Source organism: Typopeltis vanoorti, chromosome 3, assembly GCF_054136105.1.
Source record: "Typopeltis vanoorti isolate ZY-2024b chromosome 3, IOZ_Tvanoo_1.0, whole genome shotgun sequence".
NCBI classification, from domain to species: Eukaryota; Metazoa; Arthropoda; class Arachnida; order Uropygi; family Thelyphonidae; genus Typopeltis; species Typopeltis vanoorti.
The window spans coordinates 63,596,426-63,616,565 of record NC_143551.1 but is presented as its reverse complement, the minus strand read 5'-3'; the positions used below and the strand labels follow the sequence as shown (position 1 = coordinate 63,616,565).

Genomic DNA, 20,140 nt, shown 5'->3' with positions numbered 1-20,140 from the left:
CTCTTACTTCGTATCATTGCCATTGTTTGTAGAGCATTCTAGTGTTGACAAGCCCAGCTAGAGAAGGAAAATTGCTTAGTTATCCTGATATCTACAGATCACACCACAGTTGTATTAATTATTTGACTATTAATAGTAAGTTTAACGATTTTTTTTTTTTGTTTCTGCGCAATTCCAACGCTTTTTTGTGCTTACTTTTACGTTTACCCTAGAAATAGTGAATTAATATTATCAAAATTGCTTACATTTTTTAAAATGTGTTTTGATATTATCAATAGTAAATGAATTATATTTAAATTTTACAAATTAACCCTCACAAAATGGATAAATGGTTAAAAATATTTCCTCCAAAGAAACTCTCAATCAATTGGGGGTACGCGCTATTTATTTTTTCTGTCTTGGGGGTAGGTACGCGATCAAAAAAGTTTGGAGACCACTGCCCTAGTGTACCAAAAGGAAATGGGTCAGGTGTGTGTTGGGGGGGGGGGGGAGCTTTGATACCGATAAATAGTTAGACCATCTTAGCGTACTGATGTTTTGGCACAGTGGACAAACGTCAGAGTTTCCTAGTCCAAAGTACACCATGGACCATTGACACAGGTATTGTGCGCCTATATGATTTAAGAGGTCTGCAGATCAACGTACTTTGTTTATACTGTTACTGAATGAAATGGGGATCCATTCATTGGCAATAGTAGTGTTGGATTCGCACCCACTATAATGTATACGATTGATTTAACAAATAATTTGTCAAACTTACCGACTCATTAGACCACGTGTTCGGATCACACAACAGATAAGAATGTCCCACCAGTAGACGCATGCGCTTACACAAGCTGAATGGACCTTTTACTTTGTAATGAAGTTTAATCTTGCTGTAATGACGCAGTCGAACAAGTTCACCATGTTTTCTCTCTTCTCTTTAGAATGTCTGCTGAAAAGAATGAACATTCGATTTTTTTTTTCCAGTATCATTTAAAAGTAAAGGCAGAATAAAGAACAGCAAACATTAACTCTTTTATATGGCATAACATAACTAATGTTATGTTTTAAAATTAAAAGTTTAATTAAATTTAAATTAAATTTAAAATTTTCCTAAAATTAATATTTCTTTCACAGTGTATATTAAAATTTTAATACAATCATTTAAAATTATTATTTAAATGTATAATAAACATCTAAATACGAAAGAAATCGGAAAAAAAATCACTTATGTGTCAGAACGCACTCAAAGTCGATCATACTTGTTATGTATTATGTCTAAATAAGTGTTTCCAGTTGCCGGCGCTCATTGTGTCTTGTGCAACACATGGCCCTTTTCAGAGCATCCTGAGCAACCTATGGTCATTATATTTTTGTGTCAGAACAGCAATAGCAAGATGTTTTAACATTTAGCTCTGCCCGGCGGTCGCGAGACGTCGCCTTCAGCTTATATAAAAATTTCATATTTATAAAGTTTTCTTAATGCATCTGAATATTGCACAATCATGCTGTGCAGTAATATGCAAATATTTACCACGATAAATATTTTACATTATGTCCACAAAGTATTAATGCATCCATACTGTATGAAGATCATTTTCTCGTAAATAAACATTCAGTTACAGATCACAGGAAATCGAAATTTGGAGATATTTCGATGATAATAAACGGTTCCATCTTTTGTCATATTTTCATTTTTTTTTGTTCATAAAAAAAAAAAGGCACCTGCACTTGTTTTGAAATCACAATTAAAATATATTACTGTATGACGAGATAAAATTTTATTTTTGAAATCATATATGCTGAATATAATATCATAGAATAATGACAGATTTATTTAAGTATAAAGAGCTAATAATTTAAGTAATGACAGATTTATTTTTAATGCCCTCGCATTCTGTTTCGGCTCTGAATGAGTGGCGATACCTTGGTGTTCTCTCCAACAGGCCGTTCCTTTTTCCCATCCACTCTAGAATCTTTTCTTTCTTCAGATGGATGCAGTTCACTCAGCAGTCCGTTCATAGTTACGTCTTCCTCACGATATGCCAGTAGCATTATTCCATGCCACTGTAAAGCATGGAGGTCTTGAGATTCCATCGCGATGGTTAAGGTGCCCTAGATTACGTCTATCCGCATTACAGATTTTTTTTTTTTTCTCTCTCTACTTCAGAAATATGTCTTACTGCCTCTAGGACTTCACGTATTAAGGATGATTGTCGACGTACCTCTGGATGGGTGCTTGATGGAAGGACACCGATTACGCCTACCTCGGCTGAACAAAAGAGATGGGCTTTAATGTTGCACCGTTCAGTCGATGAAGCTGCTTTACAAGAATATAAGCACATTTCCTCTCAGCATCAATGATGGAACCGCTTCCTGCCTGGTTCTGAAGAAAGAAGCGATGCAGAAGCAAGCTGTTATAGTAGAGAAACTTTGCTCAATGTTGTTATCGCACACATGGAGTACGTGTGTCAGAAGACACAATGCAACAATGAGGGTTATAGAGAATAGGAAGGGAGTAACATTAAATCTGACATCAAAATCAGATATTAATCCAAATTCTTTACTTTATGCTGATTATGCTATACTCCTAAATAAATCCACTAAACAAATACCTTAGGCTTGTTAATCCATTTAGATAATTACCGTGGCAAATAGGCAATAAAAAGACTAAAACTATGAAAATATACCAACTGCATTTCAAATAATAAACCTACGGAACAGGTATCATAACATTTCAGCTATTTATGTGCAATTTTTAATGACGACGGCAAAATTAAATATTCTATGGGAGCCAGATGAATATGGAACAAGAGAAAAATCAACCAAATCACCAAGCTAACAGTAAAAGAGAAACTATGTTCAAACCAATTCTAGCATAAGGATTTGAGAACTGAATTAGAAATAAAGCAGCTGATCCAAGACTGAAGACGACAGATATGAGAGTTCCGAGAAAAATTCGGAGAGTAAATCAATGGAAGAATCACATCAAAAATGAAGATATCAGAAGGAAAGAAAGAAAAGAAAAAACAAACTTGAACATTATTAAGATTCACGAAAGTGCAAGTAGAACTCTACTTGCACAAAGATATGGTCACTTAAATGGAAAAGGAGTAAAAGACCAAAGAAAACAGATGTTTTGAAGCAAAAATTAAAAATAAAATAAAAAGGCCAGAAAAAAAAAAAAAAAAAGAAATAGGAAGGTTCATGGAATCTGGAGTACGTATTTTAAAAGACGAATAAATAAAAAACTTATAAAACAGACACCACACAAATAAATTAAGTTGGAAAAAAGTTATTAATTGGAAACTAGTAATGAAATTTTAATTATGCTGAACTATCAGAGTATTCTGCACGCCAGAACGCGATAATGATCATATATAGCAACTTAATAGGACTTCTACTTTGGAGCTTTGCCATTATTTTCCACACAAGCACATAAGTTACTATTACAAGAACACTCGAGTGTTTCTCTAAAATGAAATGGAAGGGAGACAGAGATCTTCAAGTATTATGTACCGTCTATTTAATTTGCTATTTTCAATTTTAGTTATACGACAATGAGATAGTTGACTGCTGGCTTACAGAAAAGAATACAGCTATAACAGATTCGCATCAGCAATTTTTAAAGAGGTATTTTCTTTAAAAATGTTCAAATATATTCGTTTTTATGTTTCGTAAACTTCAATAATTATATTCATTCAGTAATTAAAATTAATAATTTAATAAATAGTTTAAAACGAAATGTGACACTTGCAATAGGATTACCATTTTTTTTTTCAAGCCAGGGTATTAATAATCACCTCATAAGTGAAAAAAAGTATTTAAAAAAATTATTAAAAATAGTTTGAGTAGAAAATAACAGGTGTTTTTTTGACTACGTGAATGTAGATGTTGTTATTGTTCAATATTTGAAATAAAATTCGATTTTCTTGTCAGGCTTTTCATCCGATTCATCTCATTGTACTTTTATTTTTCGTGTAGCACAATTATTTCCCGTGGAATAAAGTGGAGGCACTAATCAGTCAATTTAGTGAGCTCGGTATTTAAAAAGTTACTGAAACGATTTAAAAAAAAAATAAATAAATAAAACTGCTGAAGGGATCAAACACACTTAACCCCTCAAAGACTGCATTAAACATCATGTTCATAAAGGTGGGGCCATGAAAATGCGTGATCTTCATATTAAATCGACTGACAGATGTATCATTTATTAATACTTTTATTTACCAGTGTCCGTCATGTTCTGTAGGGTTCTGCCATGATCTAGCCCTAAAGAGTAATGGAGAGGAAATCACCAGTATGGGTGGCTCTTTTCCTTCCTGAATATAAGGAAGAGGATGTGTATGACCTCAAAACCTGACCAACAACTTAAAGAATGATGAATGGGAAGATGTAAGGAGGGGTGGAAAACATCTTATGCCAGGAAACAGAGTCTATTGATCACTTAGGCCGTTTACCCCATAAATCAAGATCATTAGAGTGCGAGTGTGTGTGTGTTTTTCGGTCCGACATGTGCACACTTGAAGGACAGCAGTCTGCGTCCAATAAAGATATCATTTACAGTTTCCCTTATCTTTACACCCTCGTAAGAATGAAAATTGGAGTGTTCTGGCACACTAGAAATTGATTACAAACAGAGGAACAGATTAGCACATTTTTACATTTCTCAATTCCCTCGAATAACGAGGAGAACGCATAACGAAAAAACTTGCATACTTAATGCATTTAACATTAAATATTTAAGGTATATTATATAAAATCTGGGATATAGTCGTTCTCTGTTGTTTAAGATGTTCCGTCCAAATGGACCAAGATGGAATGGGGTTGTAGAATAGGAAGATAGTAAAGTGCGGCAAGCACTGCTACAGATTGCATCTTCAACCGATTTCGACAAATAAGTGGTTGAAATCGGTTGAAGACGCGTTGCCTGTGCATTTTATTCCTTCATCTAAAAAAAATCTCATATTATATATATAAAGCCAAAGTATGCAGAGAAGGCAGGAAGTTAACTGCAATCTTAGTTTCTTCTGCTGTATTTCCCAAAACGATCATTATCCTATCTTATTTCAGGTTATCATATAATTAAATACCCCAAGTAATAAACTACTTGCATTAATTCATCACAGTCATTGATTTACGATGTACTTGGAAACAGACTTTTTTTTTTTTTTTTTATCTTACGCGATTTATTTGTAGCCCTCTTTGAGTGCGCATTTCTCAAAAGGAAATAAAATCATTGAATTAAAAAATAATAATTTTTAAAATATTCAGAAAAAGAACGTTAACAAAAGACTAAAACAAAAAACGAAGTTCAAAAAGTAATTTCTTTCTCTAGATTTTCTGTAGGAACACACGTGGGGTTTCAAACCATCGTATTGAAAAAGCCCTTGACAAAATTAGTAGACAAAAATTGCTTAAAATATGAATGAAATATTAGAACAAGTAAATACTTTCAAATACTTGAGATGTGATTTATCATACGAAGAAGACAGACACTAAAATATCAAACTTTGTCAAAGTAAATGGCATAATAAATAATATATTTAAGCCACCCTAGTGCAAAAACACACTAGAATCAGACTATATAATATCTCGTCAAAACCAACTCTACTGTACAGAAGCGAAACATGGACCATTAAAAGGAAAGATGAAAAACGAATTCAAACGGCAGAAATGAACCTCAGAAAAAACAGTTGGATATATATATATCAAAGACTTAAGAAATTTTGCAAATCTTTTTCGACACTGTACCTGCATAAGGACTAACTATGGATGATCTGTATTGAGTGATGGTAGATTGTTGCTGTGAGGATTGCTATGAAGAATCTTGTTGATTAAATTCCTTGGATAGCTTTTTTTTTTTTTTTTTTTTTTTAATCTCTGATGAATAAGTTCAAAGAGTTCTTTTTCGTCTGAGATGATGTTGGTGGCTCTATTTTTGAGCATATGTATTCCTTGGATATCCCTTCAAATTCCTTGGATAGCTTTTTTTTTTTTTTTTAATCTCTGATGAATAAGTTCAAAGAGTTCTTTTTCGTCTGAGATGATGTTGGTGGCTCTATTTTTGAGCATATGTATTATGCTGAGCTTCTGGGAAATATGGCGAGTTGATTTGAAATGAAGGTAGTGTCCAGTGTGTGTTGGTTTGCGGTAGACTGTTACCTTGATATGTCCATCTGCTAGTTTCTTGATTAGGGTATCCAGAAATGGTAGTTGATTATCTTTTTCCAGTTTCAAAGTGAATTGTATTTTTTTATGGAAAGAATTAGTTTTGGTTAAAAAGTCCAAAAGAGCTGTTTTTGTGTCCCTTCAAATTATGAAGACATCTACATACCTCCACCACACTAAAAGCTTTGGGTCTAATTTTGTCTATTCAACTAATTCTGGACGGCCCTTTGGATCTTTTACCTTCCATCGTTGTATTCAGGGCTTTAGTTGGTAATCTTTCTGTTCCCATGGCCAAACCATCGTAGTCTTATTTCTTGAATTGTGTCTATTATTGTTATTTATTGTTTTAGTCGTTTCGGAGGAAAAAATCCCTGAATATAAAACCAATTAATTACTACATAAAACAGTATAAACAAAAATGGATAGACTATTTAAATCGAATGGACAACAGCAGACTACCAAAAATATACAAATATAAAATAAGTGGAAAAGAAGAATCGGAAGACCAAGAAAGAGATGGCATGAGGCCGGACCAGGCCACCTGGCCTAAAATTCATATTAGGAAGATTTTCTGTAGAAACATTTTGCAAAATGTTTTATTAATCACAGTTAATTATAGATCATTTTTACTTCATAATCAAATCAGCGTCTAGTTGGAGCGTATACTATTTTTGAAAAAAAAAATGTTACCAAGGGAAAACGCGAATTAAAGCCCAGTTGCATCGAACTAAAAGACCATCCGTAAATAATAATAGTACAAGACAAAGATAATGACAAATTTGGAAAGCTAACAATGAAGAAAGAGTGGCATGATCACAATAGTATGAGGAAACTGAATATTGCCTTGTCAGCAATGACTTACGACATAAGTGTTACTTTTTGGCATTTCTTTTTTTTTTTTTCCCATTTTTTCGCTTCTGTAGAATATAATACTGTAATTTGTTTCAAAGAAAGAGAACTTACTTAAAACTTTCAAATGAGGTCAAGGACGTCCTCAGTGAATTTTTTCTTTTTTTTTTGTGGAGGAGAGAGAGGTAGCTTGTGAAGTGACGAATGATGTGTAATCGTTGTAAAATAAAGAAAGTTCAAGCTTGAGCACTTTACGTTACGCTTAAACTGGGCTGACACAGTTCGCTAGCTGCCCTTTCAAGATGAGTCATGTTAGGATTAGTCTGGATTAAACTGAATCATCTGATTAAAGTCGTGAAGACACACATCATCCAATTTCCGAATAAATGAGGATATGATACACTGTAGACTTCACAAAGAAAAAAAAATGTTCGCGAAGTTTTATGCACGAAAAATTAAATGCTTCTTGATTGAAAGGTGTATAACACATTGGACATTAATAGCAAAAATTTGCTACCTTCAGTTTTTAGAGAAGTTCTACGGAACTTTCTAGATTTTTTATTGCTTTATTCTAAAGTCTATCATAATGATACCCCGGCTCCTCTCAAAAATAAATAAATAAAAAATCTTAGAGCATATTTTGTTATAAAACGAGCCGAAGTTGAGAATTATATTTCAAAGAGCATTTAAGAACAGATTGTGGCTTGGTAAGAGGCTTACCGAATAGTAAAACAGTGTTTCAATTACTATACACAGAAGCACAGATATCGAAACATTACTGAACCACCAAATTTTACGAATTGTTATTTCCTGAAAGCAATGCACGAAAAAAATTGGTAAGATTCGACATCTTTCGGCAAACAACTAACAAATTATGTTCCATTAATTAGCAACTTTAATTGCTATGAAAACATACAAGGAAAGTGTCCAAGAATATTCAACCCTTAATGATTTATTATATTCATTAAGTAACGATATAAATAAGCCCTAAAGAGTATAAAAGGTAAAAAATTTTTGATATAAGTATGCCGAGGCCATACTTATGTCGAAAGATTATGAAGACGTTTTTTCTAGTATTCTCTAAACGGAAACTTCATTTATTATCAAAAGATTTAAAACATACAACCTTCAGGTACTTATTTGCTACTACAGGTTTTAAATTTGGGGAACCCTGCGCTAAAGATCAAATATGGCCTTTTTCTGCTTCACGACTACAGTAAGCAAGGTTAGGGTTTTACCAGATGAAACCACCTACTTGATCTTATTTAATTCTTCAGGTAATAATACCCATTGTGCTGCTTTTGTTAAAGCAATTTATTTAACTGTTTGATATCTATGATTAGATCGCCTACATCTTTAAGATCTTCCCTCCCTCCCTCACACACACCACAAAGCCGCCTTTCATTTTTTTTTTTTAAATTAATCCTGCTATAAGTGATTCTTACGTGGATCACAATTGAGAGAACCGTAGCTGGCAGAGTGCCAAGAAAAGTCGATTCGTGTTGAAGGGGAGAAAGGAACAAGAGATGTACAAATTCGTTACCAACACGCGAAATCACGCGCTTCTTACATAAAATTTTTCAACTGTTATACAAGCAAAATAGTTACCATTTTAAAAACTAGAATGGTCATAAAAGAAGAGCTAGTTGTACGACGTGTAAACTCTCCCTACGAAACGGATTGATTACCCTATTATCAGAATGGATTCGCTTTCTGCCATGCTCAAAAGTGTCAAGGATTCTCTCATCTCTGGTCGAACTTATTTGTCAAAATTTCATCTTAAATAAGCTTCCTTCAGAATACGGGAAAGTTGGATTCAAAATCTTAAATTCTGTGAATTCCAAATCTGGGAATTCTGGTAAAATTTGGTTCAAACACTCGTTATTGCAAAAGATTATTTAGGCTTACATATAATAATTCGTTCTTCAAGAAGGTGGAAGCAAAAAATAACAGAGGATGATAGAAACGCGGCCTCTTACTCTCGAAATTCAGTTTCTAACCTGTACATGAAAGTTACCTATTTGACATGATTAAATTTTAACAGTAACAACGAAATGCTAACGCCACAATTGACATCCATCTGATCGAAGATGACAATATAGATCTTGATCTTCTGGGTCTTTTTCCTGCCATCTTGGCATCAAATACGTGTTCTGCTAACTTTTTCTTTTCCATTTAAATTTATTCAATTGATTTAACACCACATACAAGTTTTGCTTATTCCATTGTCTAATTTTTTTTAAATGTAATTCCTATTGTTGTTTATAACTATACTGATGATGTATTCTATACAGGAAACATTCTCACTCACGTGCGACGTATTAAAGTTGCTTTGTCATTCCCTACAGGTCAGAGCTGAATAAAATTTATTCGATAGGTTAATTTCAAATATTTATGATATGTACTGTTGTGACCATGCGTAATCGCTTTATTAGCACTTGTTTAATCAAGTCATTCCCCTTCCTTCTTAGCATTTCCGGTTTATAAACTGTCTCTCCTATTCATCCCCTTTCCTTGAGAAGACTGCCTCTGCGTCTGTCCAAAAAAAAAAAAAAAAAAAAAGAGTTTTTCCACCTCAAATGTTCTGTGGAGGCAGAATATAAAGTACGGTGGTTGAGGTTTGGGTCTTGTTGACATTATGATTTGGAAGGTTTATAAAGAGAGTCAAGTGAACAGAATAGTAAGGAACACTAAATCATACTCACGTACAATAGCAAACGATGTCTAAACAGGTAATTTACCGTAGTGATCTCGCGAGATTTCAATGCAAACGCTCGGTATCGCTGGCAAAAAACAAAGAACATACAACCTTTGGCTGGAAAAGTTCTGGGTTTGATTCTCAAATGATGTGAGGAACATTTATTTAAAATGTGAGTACGCCTATCTCGAACAGCACTGGAAATATATTTGCCGACTGAAAACCGTCGTTCTTCATCCTCTCATTAAATACAAATTCTCGGAAAACTCAGTTATATAAAATTATATAAGCCAGACGGGCTGGCGTACGCCATCTCCAAACAAGCTATGGATTGGAATCCCGCCGTAAGGATTGATGTTTGTGATTGCTTGTAGATGATTTTCATCGTTCGGTGTGAGACTACCATCCCACTTATTGAAGGCCTGAAGTGGCTTGGGAAAAAAGTCCCACGTTTAAGTCTCCAGAACAAGGTTTCCGGACTTGCTTCATAAGAATTTAAATGTGAAATATTTTTTCTTATTCAATTCACTGATGCTCAAGATGATGACAGATTTAGAGATGTACTCGATTAATCAGAATATGGTACTATTTTTCCTTCCGCTTTGGTCATCTACCTAAAGATGCAAAAAGTGAGCATGGAAAAATACGTTACACATAAAAAAATTAAAAAAAAAAACCTGGGTGATCCCGCCTCCTAGACATATAGTTAAATATCAGCTCAACTGAGTATGGATGTTAACCAACAGCTGCTCATGTTCTGATAAATTTGGAAGAAAGTGGAGGAATGAAGGTAGCCAGTTGAAGAACATTTTCCATAACAATATGTAGAAAAGGCATAAAGAGAGAACAGAACGTCTATGATGGATGATTTAAGTAAATCTGTGAGAAAAATAAATATTAGTTAAATGAGTACCCTTATCCGGATGGCATCAAGCATTTTGAGTGGTGCGGTTTACCACACCACTCAAAATGCATGAACAATTCCATGGTTATGTATAAATGGAACTGATACAATGTCAGCAATTGCACAAGTAGGAAGTAGTGTGTTGAGTGGAAAAATACATCTAGTTATTACAGGGTGAAGGTAGCCTCTGTAGCTCGGTTGGTATAGACGTAGCCCTTTGGGTCGGAAAGACCTGGGTTCGATTCCCGTTCAAGAAGTGAGGAACCTTTATCTGGTCTCTTTCGACTAAAGGTGAGTTAGCCGGTCTCTCGGAAACTCGGGTTTTTCTTCCCCCACAACAGGCAAACTGGTCCCCCGTGAACACACACATCTGCAGACATAGGACACACCGGGAAGCATAAGACTAACAACCTTATCCTCGAGGCGGTCTCGGTTTCAAATCGTAATAGGTCATGCCTAATACGCACGTAACGGGCCACTAATATACGTATAAGGAGGATGATTACAAGGTGAAGAAGCTATGGTCGAAATGCGTTTGTTCCACGAGAGACTAAAAGTGTCCAAATTGCCCCAAAAGAGAAATCCGATCCTATTTAGAGATCTAGGTATTATCAAGAAAAAAAAAGTAAGGAGTTTTTCTTGAATAAAAAAAAAAGAAAGTAGTAATAGTAAAATATGAACTAATGAAAAGAAATTCAAATTTTTAATACTTGCATGTGTCGAGTGCTAAAATTCTGGTGGTTGTTCTCAAACTGTGGAGCATGGCCCCAATAGAAAGCACTTGATACTTTGGGGGGGGGGGACTTTTCTGTAGTGGCAAAAATTATATTACAGAGTAACATTTAAGTACTTGAATATTTCTCTTTTTCGAGAAAATGAATTTTGGACTAAACATTGAAAACTTTAATTTGTAAATTAAAGTTTATATAGAAATGGTTATAATAAAAAAAAACTAGGCACTAACACAACACATTAATTAACTTAACACAATTGTTAAGATGCCGTGTTTCTAATATGAAAAAAAAAAAAAAAATACAGCTGTGATGCGAACAGCGGTATCCAATCAGCTCTTTAAAACGCTGAAGGAATCGCTACAGTGGAAATAAACGAATTCATTCGATTATTTCCACTGTAGCCAGTCTTTACCGGTCAAAGCTGACGCATGCCACATGCGTCAGCTTTGACCGGTAAAGACTGAAGACAACCGTTGGAAAAATTGAAATTCTACATTTTTTTAAAAAAGGTTTAATGGGAGATTTCCAGATGTCATTCAATACGAGTCCTTGGTTTCTGTTAAGAGATTCATGTGAATTAATAACTCTGTTACGGATTCTTCGAGAAGTTTAAAGAGGAAAAAAAAAAAATCTGAATACGGTATAGCGGAAATATCCCAGTTCTACAGTGTGGCTGGTAGTTGAAGGGCAGTGTAGACCAGATCTTTTTTTCTTTTATGCTCTATGTCTCCAACATGTTTCTTCTCATCTCAAAACTATGGCTTGACTACTTTATGTAGACCAAATCACGGTATGGCATCCTATAGACTCCGGGGTGTTTATAATATGGAGATGCTGTCATTAGGAGAGAGAGGGCTGCGAACAATTTGAATTGGCTTGAAAGTCACTCCGATGTTATCATCCTTGAAATGAGTAGCGATCCTGATTGGCAGATTGCCAATCGACTGTACTGGATGTACTTTTTTATAAACCCTGAAAAAGCCATAGTTAATATAAGTTTTTAAATTGCAACACTAATAAAAATTCTACGTAATCCTCGTATTAACCTACCGTTTTTTAAAGGGATGATCGCTAAAAAAAGTTAAAACCAGGTGGTATTCTTCAGTTGTGGGGAAAGTGCATTATGTACAAAATTTCGACAGATGCATAAAGTCTCGTTAGCAAAACTGCTTAGTTACAACGACCTTAGCTGAATAGCAAAGACTCAAGCTAATCATAATCTTGAACAACCAAATATTTTGAGAATATCAGTCCTTGTGCATTTTCCCAAAGAAAATGCATAAAGGAAAATCGTTCTCAGGATACTTTCTTTTTTGAAAGCTACTATATAAGTTCCATCCAAGGATCTTCAAGCGTGGTGTAAAGCACACTAGAATTTGATTTATACTTTGTGATTAAATAATTATAATATAACTAAGTATATCTACAATTTACTAACTATTATAATAACGGAATTAACTCACGTAAATTATTCTTTATTCGTAGAATTTTCACCTGAGTACCACAGGCATCATCAGTACAGGTACAAGGCTAATTAAACAATAACTGTTATATTCACAAAGCGCCACCTAAGTAGCTAAGTTTAAATTTCCTAAATTTCTTTAATTATTATTTTTTTATTTATTTTAAATTATTAAATAATTATTTAAATATTCAATTATAATAATTAAATTTTTTTTAATAAATATATATGTGTATACAATTATATGTTAGGAAAGATTTGCTGCTTTATAAAGTACTATCTCCCACAAGGGGAAAAGACGTAGACCATCGGATTTGTTTAGGTTAGGGGAGTGAAGTAATGTTTCACATGTTTCTTTGTATAGCCGTCCATTAAGAACCGACTTTTGTGAATGACTTTTGTCTTGTTCCATTTAACTCTATGTCTGGAGTTGATGGCATGTTCTGCAATTCCAGACTGTTCGGGTTCAAAAGGTACTGGATGTACGACTGGTGTTCTTCTAACCGGACCTGAGCAGATCTTCCTGTTTGTTCGAAATATGATAATTCACACAAGCAGGGAATCTAGTAGACACCTGGATAGCTGAGATGTGGGAGCTTGTCCTTTGGAGACATTAGGAATGTAGAGATTTTTCTGATGGGTCGAAAAGCCACACAGATATTTAGTGGTTTTAGCACCTTAGCTATGCGTTAACTAACCCCGTTTACATAGGTGATAGGTATACGTGTAGGTTCTTCTGTACTTGAAGAGGATGCTGGAGCATGACTACTTAAAGCTCTTTTTATGAAGGACTTATAGCCATTGGATATGAAGGAGGAATTAATACACTAATTCTTTTTGTAAAAGTTCTTCTGAAGAACAAAAGGAGTTGGCTCTATGAACTAGTGTTTTTATAGTACCTGCCTTTTGGCTGGGCTGGTGATGTGATTCAGTGTGGATGTACTGGCCTGTATGAGTCTCTTTCTTATAGACTGTGAATTGTAGATAACCATCTGGTTGGCAAAGAATCAAGAGGTCTAGAAAGGCTAACTGCTTATTTACTTCTACTTCTAGGGTGAACTGGATCCTTGGATGAAGTGCATTAATTTTTGAGAGAAACTATTGTAGTTCTTCTGAGGTGCCCTTTCATATGGCAAAAATGTTGTCCACATATCTGAACCAAATGCTAGGTCTGGGTGTAATGTTGTCAAAGATACGCTGTTCGAAATGCTCCATGAAGTAGTTAGCAATAGCAGGAGATATTGGTCCGGTTAGAAGTAACACCAGTCGTACATCCAGTACCTTGAACCCGAACAGTCTGGAATTGCAGAACATGCCATCAACACCAGATATAAAGTTAAGTGGAATAAGACAAAAGTCATTCACAAAAGTCGGTTCCTAATGGACGGCTATACAAAGAAACATGTGAAACATTACTTCACTCCCCTAACCTAAACAGATCCGATGGTCTACGTCTTTCCCCCTTGTGGGAGATAGTACTTTATAAAGCAGCAAATCTTTCCTAACATATAATTTTATACACATATATATTTATTAAAAATAATATAATTATTTTTTAATTATTATAATTGAATATTTAAATAATTATTTAATAATTAAATTTAAATAATTTAAAATAAAAATAATAATTAAATAAATTTAGGAAATTTAACCTTAGCTACTTAGGTGGCGCTTTGTGAATATAACAGTTATTGTTTAATTAGCCTTGTACCTGTACTGATGATGCCTGTGATACTCAGGTGAAAATTCTACGAATAAAGAATAATTTACGAGTTAATTCCGTTATTATAATAGCTAGTAATATGTCTACTCACGGTATTTCCTTACCGAAACTTATATTTCTACAATTATTTCTAATTTATATTTAATTAAATACAAATAGTTTAATTATTGAAACTAATAGCCATAGTGTAAATTATTTTTATATGATCCAACCCCACGAAAGGTTACAAACTCTATAGTACATTATTTTATATATTTTTTTACATGATACGGAAACGCTGCTCTTGGAACCAAACGTGGAACTTGTTCAAGCGATGGGTTTTTCTACTCCGGACCAGCAGGATTGATCCGGAATAGAAACATGCTAAGTCATAAAAGCAGGCTATCTGCTCTTTTGTGAATGGCTTAGGACTAGTTTGCGCCTGCTTATCAGCAGAACAACGAGATCCAAATCTTTTAGTCATCTGCTGTAATTAACATACTATAAATGTCTCTTAACTAAAATAACAATAGCAACTCCTCTTCCTAGAAAGAAACCGTTCTTTCGATCGAGAAAAAGATTTTAAGGAAGAGACATGTTCCAGGGATTATGCGAGACAACTGGCGACCTCGAAACCCATCAAGCGTTCACGTTCAGACAGGTACACGCTTTGTAATCTTTTCCAGCAATTCATTCAGCTGCATGCTGAGGATGTCAAGGCCATACGTATAAAATCACTTTCCTCTCAACTTTCGACAAAGATGACAAGAAGTCTATTTCTGTTAGAGCTCACCACTATTGTTTGATTTCATTGTTCCATGTTCGAAATAAATCAAAAAAAAAAAAAAAAAAATGGATGCCTATTTGGTACTGAATTCGTGATACAGAATTTGAACTCTTTAAATCGGTTCTGTCCTTCCCCTCCCACAGAAAATATATTTATTTTATGCGATCAAGTATATAAATTAGTTTAAAACCATCCATGTTATCTTAAAAATTTCAGCAAATTTAAAATGTGAATAAGATTTCAAAATTAAAGAAAAAAATAGTAAACCCCATGGCGATAAAACATTAAAAATAATGTGCAACTTGCCTATTATTCGACTCTTAATTATAATAAGAATATATATATATATATATATATATATATATATTCTTTTCGTTCACATTTCGAATTCCTGTAGTGAAAATGTAGTTCATTGCTTTCACGGCGCCACCATTTAAGCGATGCACGCATAAAATTCTTGCAAACTGAATCTCACTTCCGGCATCCACATGCTTTGCGAACTGCAGTTAAATGAGCGTAATTGAAGAAGAGTGGTAATAAATAAAACAAACAAGGTCAAAGAGGAACCGTGGGAAATCCCAGAGGTCAGTCACGTTCATTTTTTTTTATCCACTTTTGCTAGACTGCGTTTAATTCGCTAGAAGCAGTTAATTAAATAATCAGCAAGTTGACTCATTCTTACAAGCACAATTTTGGTTTATGCGAGTATATTAGCATACATATTCTGGAATATCCTTGTAATTTATTACAGAATTGTCATGAATTTAAAACAAATTTAAATATCCTCACCTGCACTGTAATTTTTTTTTTTTAAAAAAAAAAGTTAATGTTTCTGAAATGCTCGCTGTATACATTAACCAAGTAACGCCATGATATCTTGTAATTGGAGTGGCTACACTATCTGTCCAAAGATTATCTTTGCCCTCCCCTATGGTGCGGAAGATTACAGAACAATACACAGTGTTTGAGAACAGACGTTAATAAGAAATGTAGAAAATTCCATATTCTTGGGTACTTGAAGAAGTACTTAGCTAACTGCAGGAAATTTTGCAAAAGTTAAAATAATTCATATATGCCGAAACTGCTTTGTAATTCCATCAAATATTATTATTTATAGATAAAAGTGGTATTAAAATTTTCATTTAATCTCGAGACCTTTTGAAAAATACCATACGAAGACGGATTTTTTATTTTTATTTATTTTTTTGTAAATTTGAAACCAGTAATAATTATGATCGCCTTTCTATTTTAGTCTAATTTCTCTCAACAATGTATCGCATTTATTTTACAGTTTTAGAACAGAAGATTCTAAACCCTGAGTTCAAGACTTAGCATTGGTCCGAGAACCATCTGATAGAATACAACCCCCCCCCCCCCCCAAAAAAAAACAGGCTAAAAATCATTCCTAAATTAGTGCATGTATTCTTTTCCTTTTTTTTCAATTGGAGGAGTCACCGTATCATTAAGATCATAAAAAAAAAAAGGAAACCCGGATTATAGAATAAGCTAAAGTGTTGTTTATCTACTCCTCGTGTTTCTCCAAGAAGTTAACAAGTATATCTACTGTAAATAAACTTCTTAAAAAAGTTAAGTGCAACAACCATTTTATCTTTAATGATTATTATTATTATTTTTTTTTTGTAACACAAGAGTTCACCAAATCGTCTCACTTCTCAGTTTTTCAAGATTTATTCTTTCGAGGAAATAATTTAATGAATGTTGATATCGATATTCTCCTGATCTACCAAAATATGGCTGTTGAGAATTTAAGCAAACAGACCTACCGCTTCAAGATGCTAGCGTTGGTACAGTCTCCGATCATAAGTGATGGGAGACTATAGAAGTGAGCAATGCCATAAATGTGACTGTTTGGAGATGAAGCGGTAGATAATTTTCTCCTTCCGGTGTGATACTACCGTCATACTTACTGGAGGTCTGAAGTGGCTTAAAAAGCTCCATGTTTGGTCTCTAGAACAGGGTTTTCTTATATCTATTCCTTATGCCATCTATAATATGGATGTACTCTACACTTATTACACCCGTTCTTAGATTGGATTATCATAAATCTGAATATATCCAATTTAAATTGCCTCCATATTTTTCCCAATTGTAAATGGAACAATAAGCACAAAGTAAATGCACCACTTCCTAGCAAATTATTTTTACATAACAGTGGATACTTACGTCGACTTACAGTGAAATCACAATTGCTGTCAGTGTACAAAAAGCAAGTCGTGAGGTTCCTTCTCATAGAAACTTTTGTTTGCTTACGATATAAAATATCAATGAAGTAATATAAATTGAAACCACGAAGATCAGCAGTGTAGTATGCTTGTTTAGGTCTATACTAATTGATACTTTTATGTCATATATATATAGCAAATTGGCCTAAAATAAAAAATATCTATGGAGTTGACAGGTCCGATCTACGTACTTATTGCCAAACCGTGTCACATTCAATATCTCCTAAATTATATTAATTTAAAAGATGTAACGTTTTATACTTTGAAATATTATAGAGACATGTTCAAGTCATTTTCTAGAATTGCACTGTCATCCCTAGTGTTCATTTGTCCTGCAATTAAGTGTCATCTGCATTTTTTGACAACAAACCTGTAGCATCAGTTCGAAAATATTAATGAAAACAGAATAATAAATGGTTCTAAAACCATTATTTGAGAAAAGTACTACTCGTACTTTTCTCAAATAACCCATCTCTGCCACTCTAAAACTCTGTACATTTATCCGTGTACTTAAGCGTTGAGTGTGAATAAGAAGTGATAATAGGAAACTATATTAAATAATGTGCTAAAATACTCGTATAAATACTTGAAATTCTAGCTAGAACAGATACAATTTTGATACTATACTAATCTTCATCTGTCTTTATTATAACATATCAGTAGTGCGGGGGAAGGGGTGGGCTGCGTCTGCGCTTCAATTCGCAAGCTGTTTGAAAAGAACAATGATCTGAAACTAAGTTAAGGGGTTTTAAGTGGATCCAATCCGGGAACTTTTCTGTAACATCAAGTTTAGGTTTGGAGAATTCAAACCTAAACGTCATCAAATTAAAACAAAAATGACTACAGAAATTTTAGTGCAGATCATTAAATTCATGATCCATTCGCACAGAGTGACAGCACTGTTATACTAGCATGTATATATTTTAATGTCAATCCGACCAATGAAAGGTTATAAGCCTTAATACATTGATACCGTAATGGGCTAGAAGGTAGGAGGTAGCGATTTTTCTTTGCGTAAAACACCAAAAGATCACAGCCACTGTCAAGATTTTGGGCACCTTCTGGCATACTAAGCATAAAAATATACGTTACAGTAATAAATTAGTGTTTTGAGTTGTTTTTAAAATTCCAGACAAGTAGGGGGGGGGGGGAGTTCTGCAAACCGTATCATTCCCTAAAAAGAATGAAGATTCGTCTTCTCTATTTGAAGAAATGCCCGATAACCTTCAGTAGCTTACATTACCTACATCTACTAGAATAAGAACGGGTTTTGATTCAATTCTTAAAATAGACATTAACACATTAAATGATAATTTGGATAAGCAACTCTAAAAGAATCTGGCAGCGTTACCTGCATATTGAGATTACAGGAGTCCCACAGACTTACGTTGCAGATAATAATAGTTATGTGATAAAATTATTTGTTTTTTTTTTTTTTTCACAGCAGAGTATCGATACTCTTCTGCGAAAAATCCTTTCCTGACGTCAGTGAAAAACGCTCTGCTTTTAGACCGACGACTACTACAATCAGACAATTCACTTCCAGAGCCAAATCACGCGTATTAAAACGAATAATAAAAATTCAAATTTAAGGCTAAAATTCACACAATGGCATTCCCAGCCAAGAGAATTCCGCAGAAAGAACATGCAGTACAAATTATCACAAGTTTATGACAGTAAATATCACTCCATCGGAGAAGCATTTCTACTAAAAAGAAACTCGTTCTGTGTTTCTTCAAAAAAGTCGATTCATTTGTTTCCATTGTCAGACTAAAAATACAAAATCTCTCAGCTAGCATTCTACAGTTGAATGCATACTACATTCTAGCATAGTTTTAGGAGAACGAGTCGGGAAATCAACTCTGGCCTCGAATATCTCACGACTTCAGATACCTGTCCATCCAAGGACGCCAGCAAACGCGATGACAAGACACGGAAGTATTGGCGGAGCAGTACACGGAATGCAAGCTCGCTCCGGTTGCCGTAGAATTCGAATACCATACCACAACATCTTAAACAGAAACATCTCGACAATGCTAATGTTGTTCAGGCTAAAATATTTCACTAGCTTGCGTTTAGCTAAATCATCTAATATCCCAACGACCTCTGGCTAACAGCAACCTAGCTGCAGGGCTGCTATTTTTCAGTAAAAATGTGTTATGTTTGTCAAACACTTTCATTTCGGATAGGCTGCTTATAATAATACGTTGTGCGTTTCTATGAATCCGAACGTAATTCAATTTTAATTTTACTCTTTAAAATCCTCGTTGCCATCTGATAATTTATCTAATTATACTTTCAAATCACATGAGCCTGCATTACTGATACCAAACATCATCGTTCCACATTTGGACTACACTTATTAAAGTCATCGACGTTCCAAAACGCCATGTTGCTGTTATTCTCGATTTAATTTCTCACCTAAGCGACAGGGTACCTCGCTCATTTAATTAAGGTGAAGTCCTTCACTAAGCGAATAATTGTTGCCTAAACAAATGTTGTACTTTGACCTACACCACACTTGAACAAATAAGGTTTCGGCCATCTGATACCTGTTGTCATAAAATAAAAAATATTAGGTCAGTTTGACATGCAATTCTAGATATTC

The 20,140-nt window shown here is 34.2% G+C and overlaps 1 protein-coding gene across 4 annotated transcripts in view; it reads right to left on the bottom strand.

The window, feature by feature from the left end:
- Positions 1-20,140, bottom strand: part of LOC150108211 (uncharacterized) — a 59,692-nt gene that overhangs the window by 27,745 nt on the left and 11,807 nt on the right. For 3 of the 4 annotated variants that reach the window (XM_090415653.1, XM_090415652.1, XM_090415649.1), the window contains exon 2: positions 761-934. Coding sequence is in view for 2 of the 4 variants with exons in the window: in XM_090415649.1 (XP_090271775.1) it covers positions 761-768 (8 nt within the window). In the remaining 2 variants the exon portion in view is untranslated. The remainder of the gene's footprint in view (positions 1-760; positions 935-20,140) is intronic. The other variant, XM_090415651.1, reaches the window with a different exon arrangement.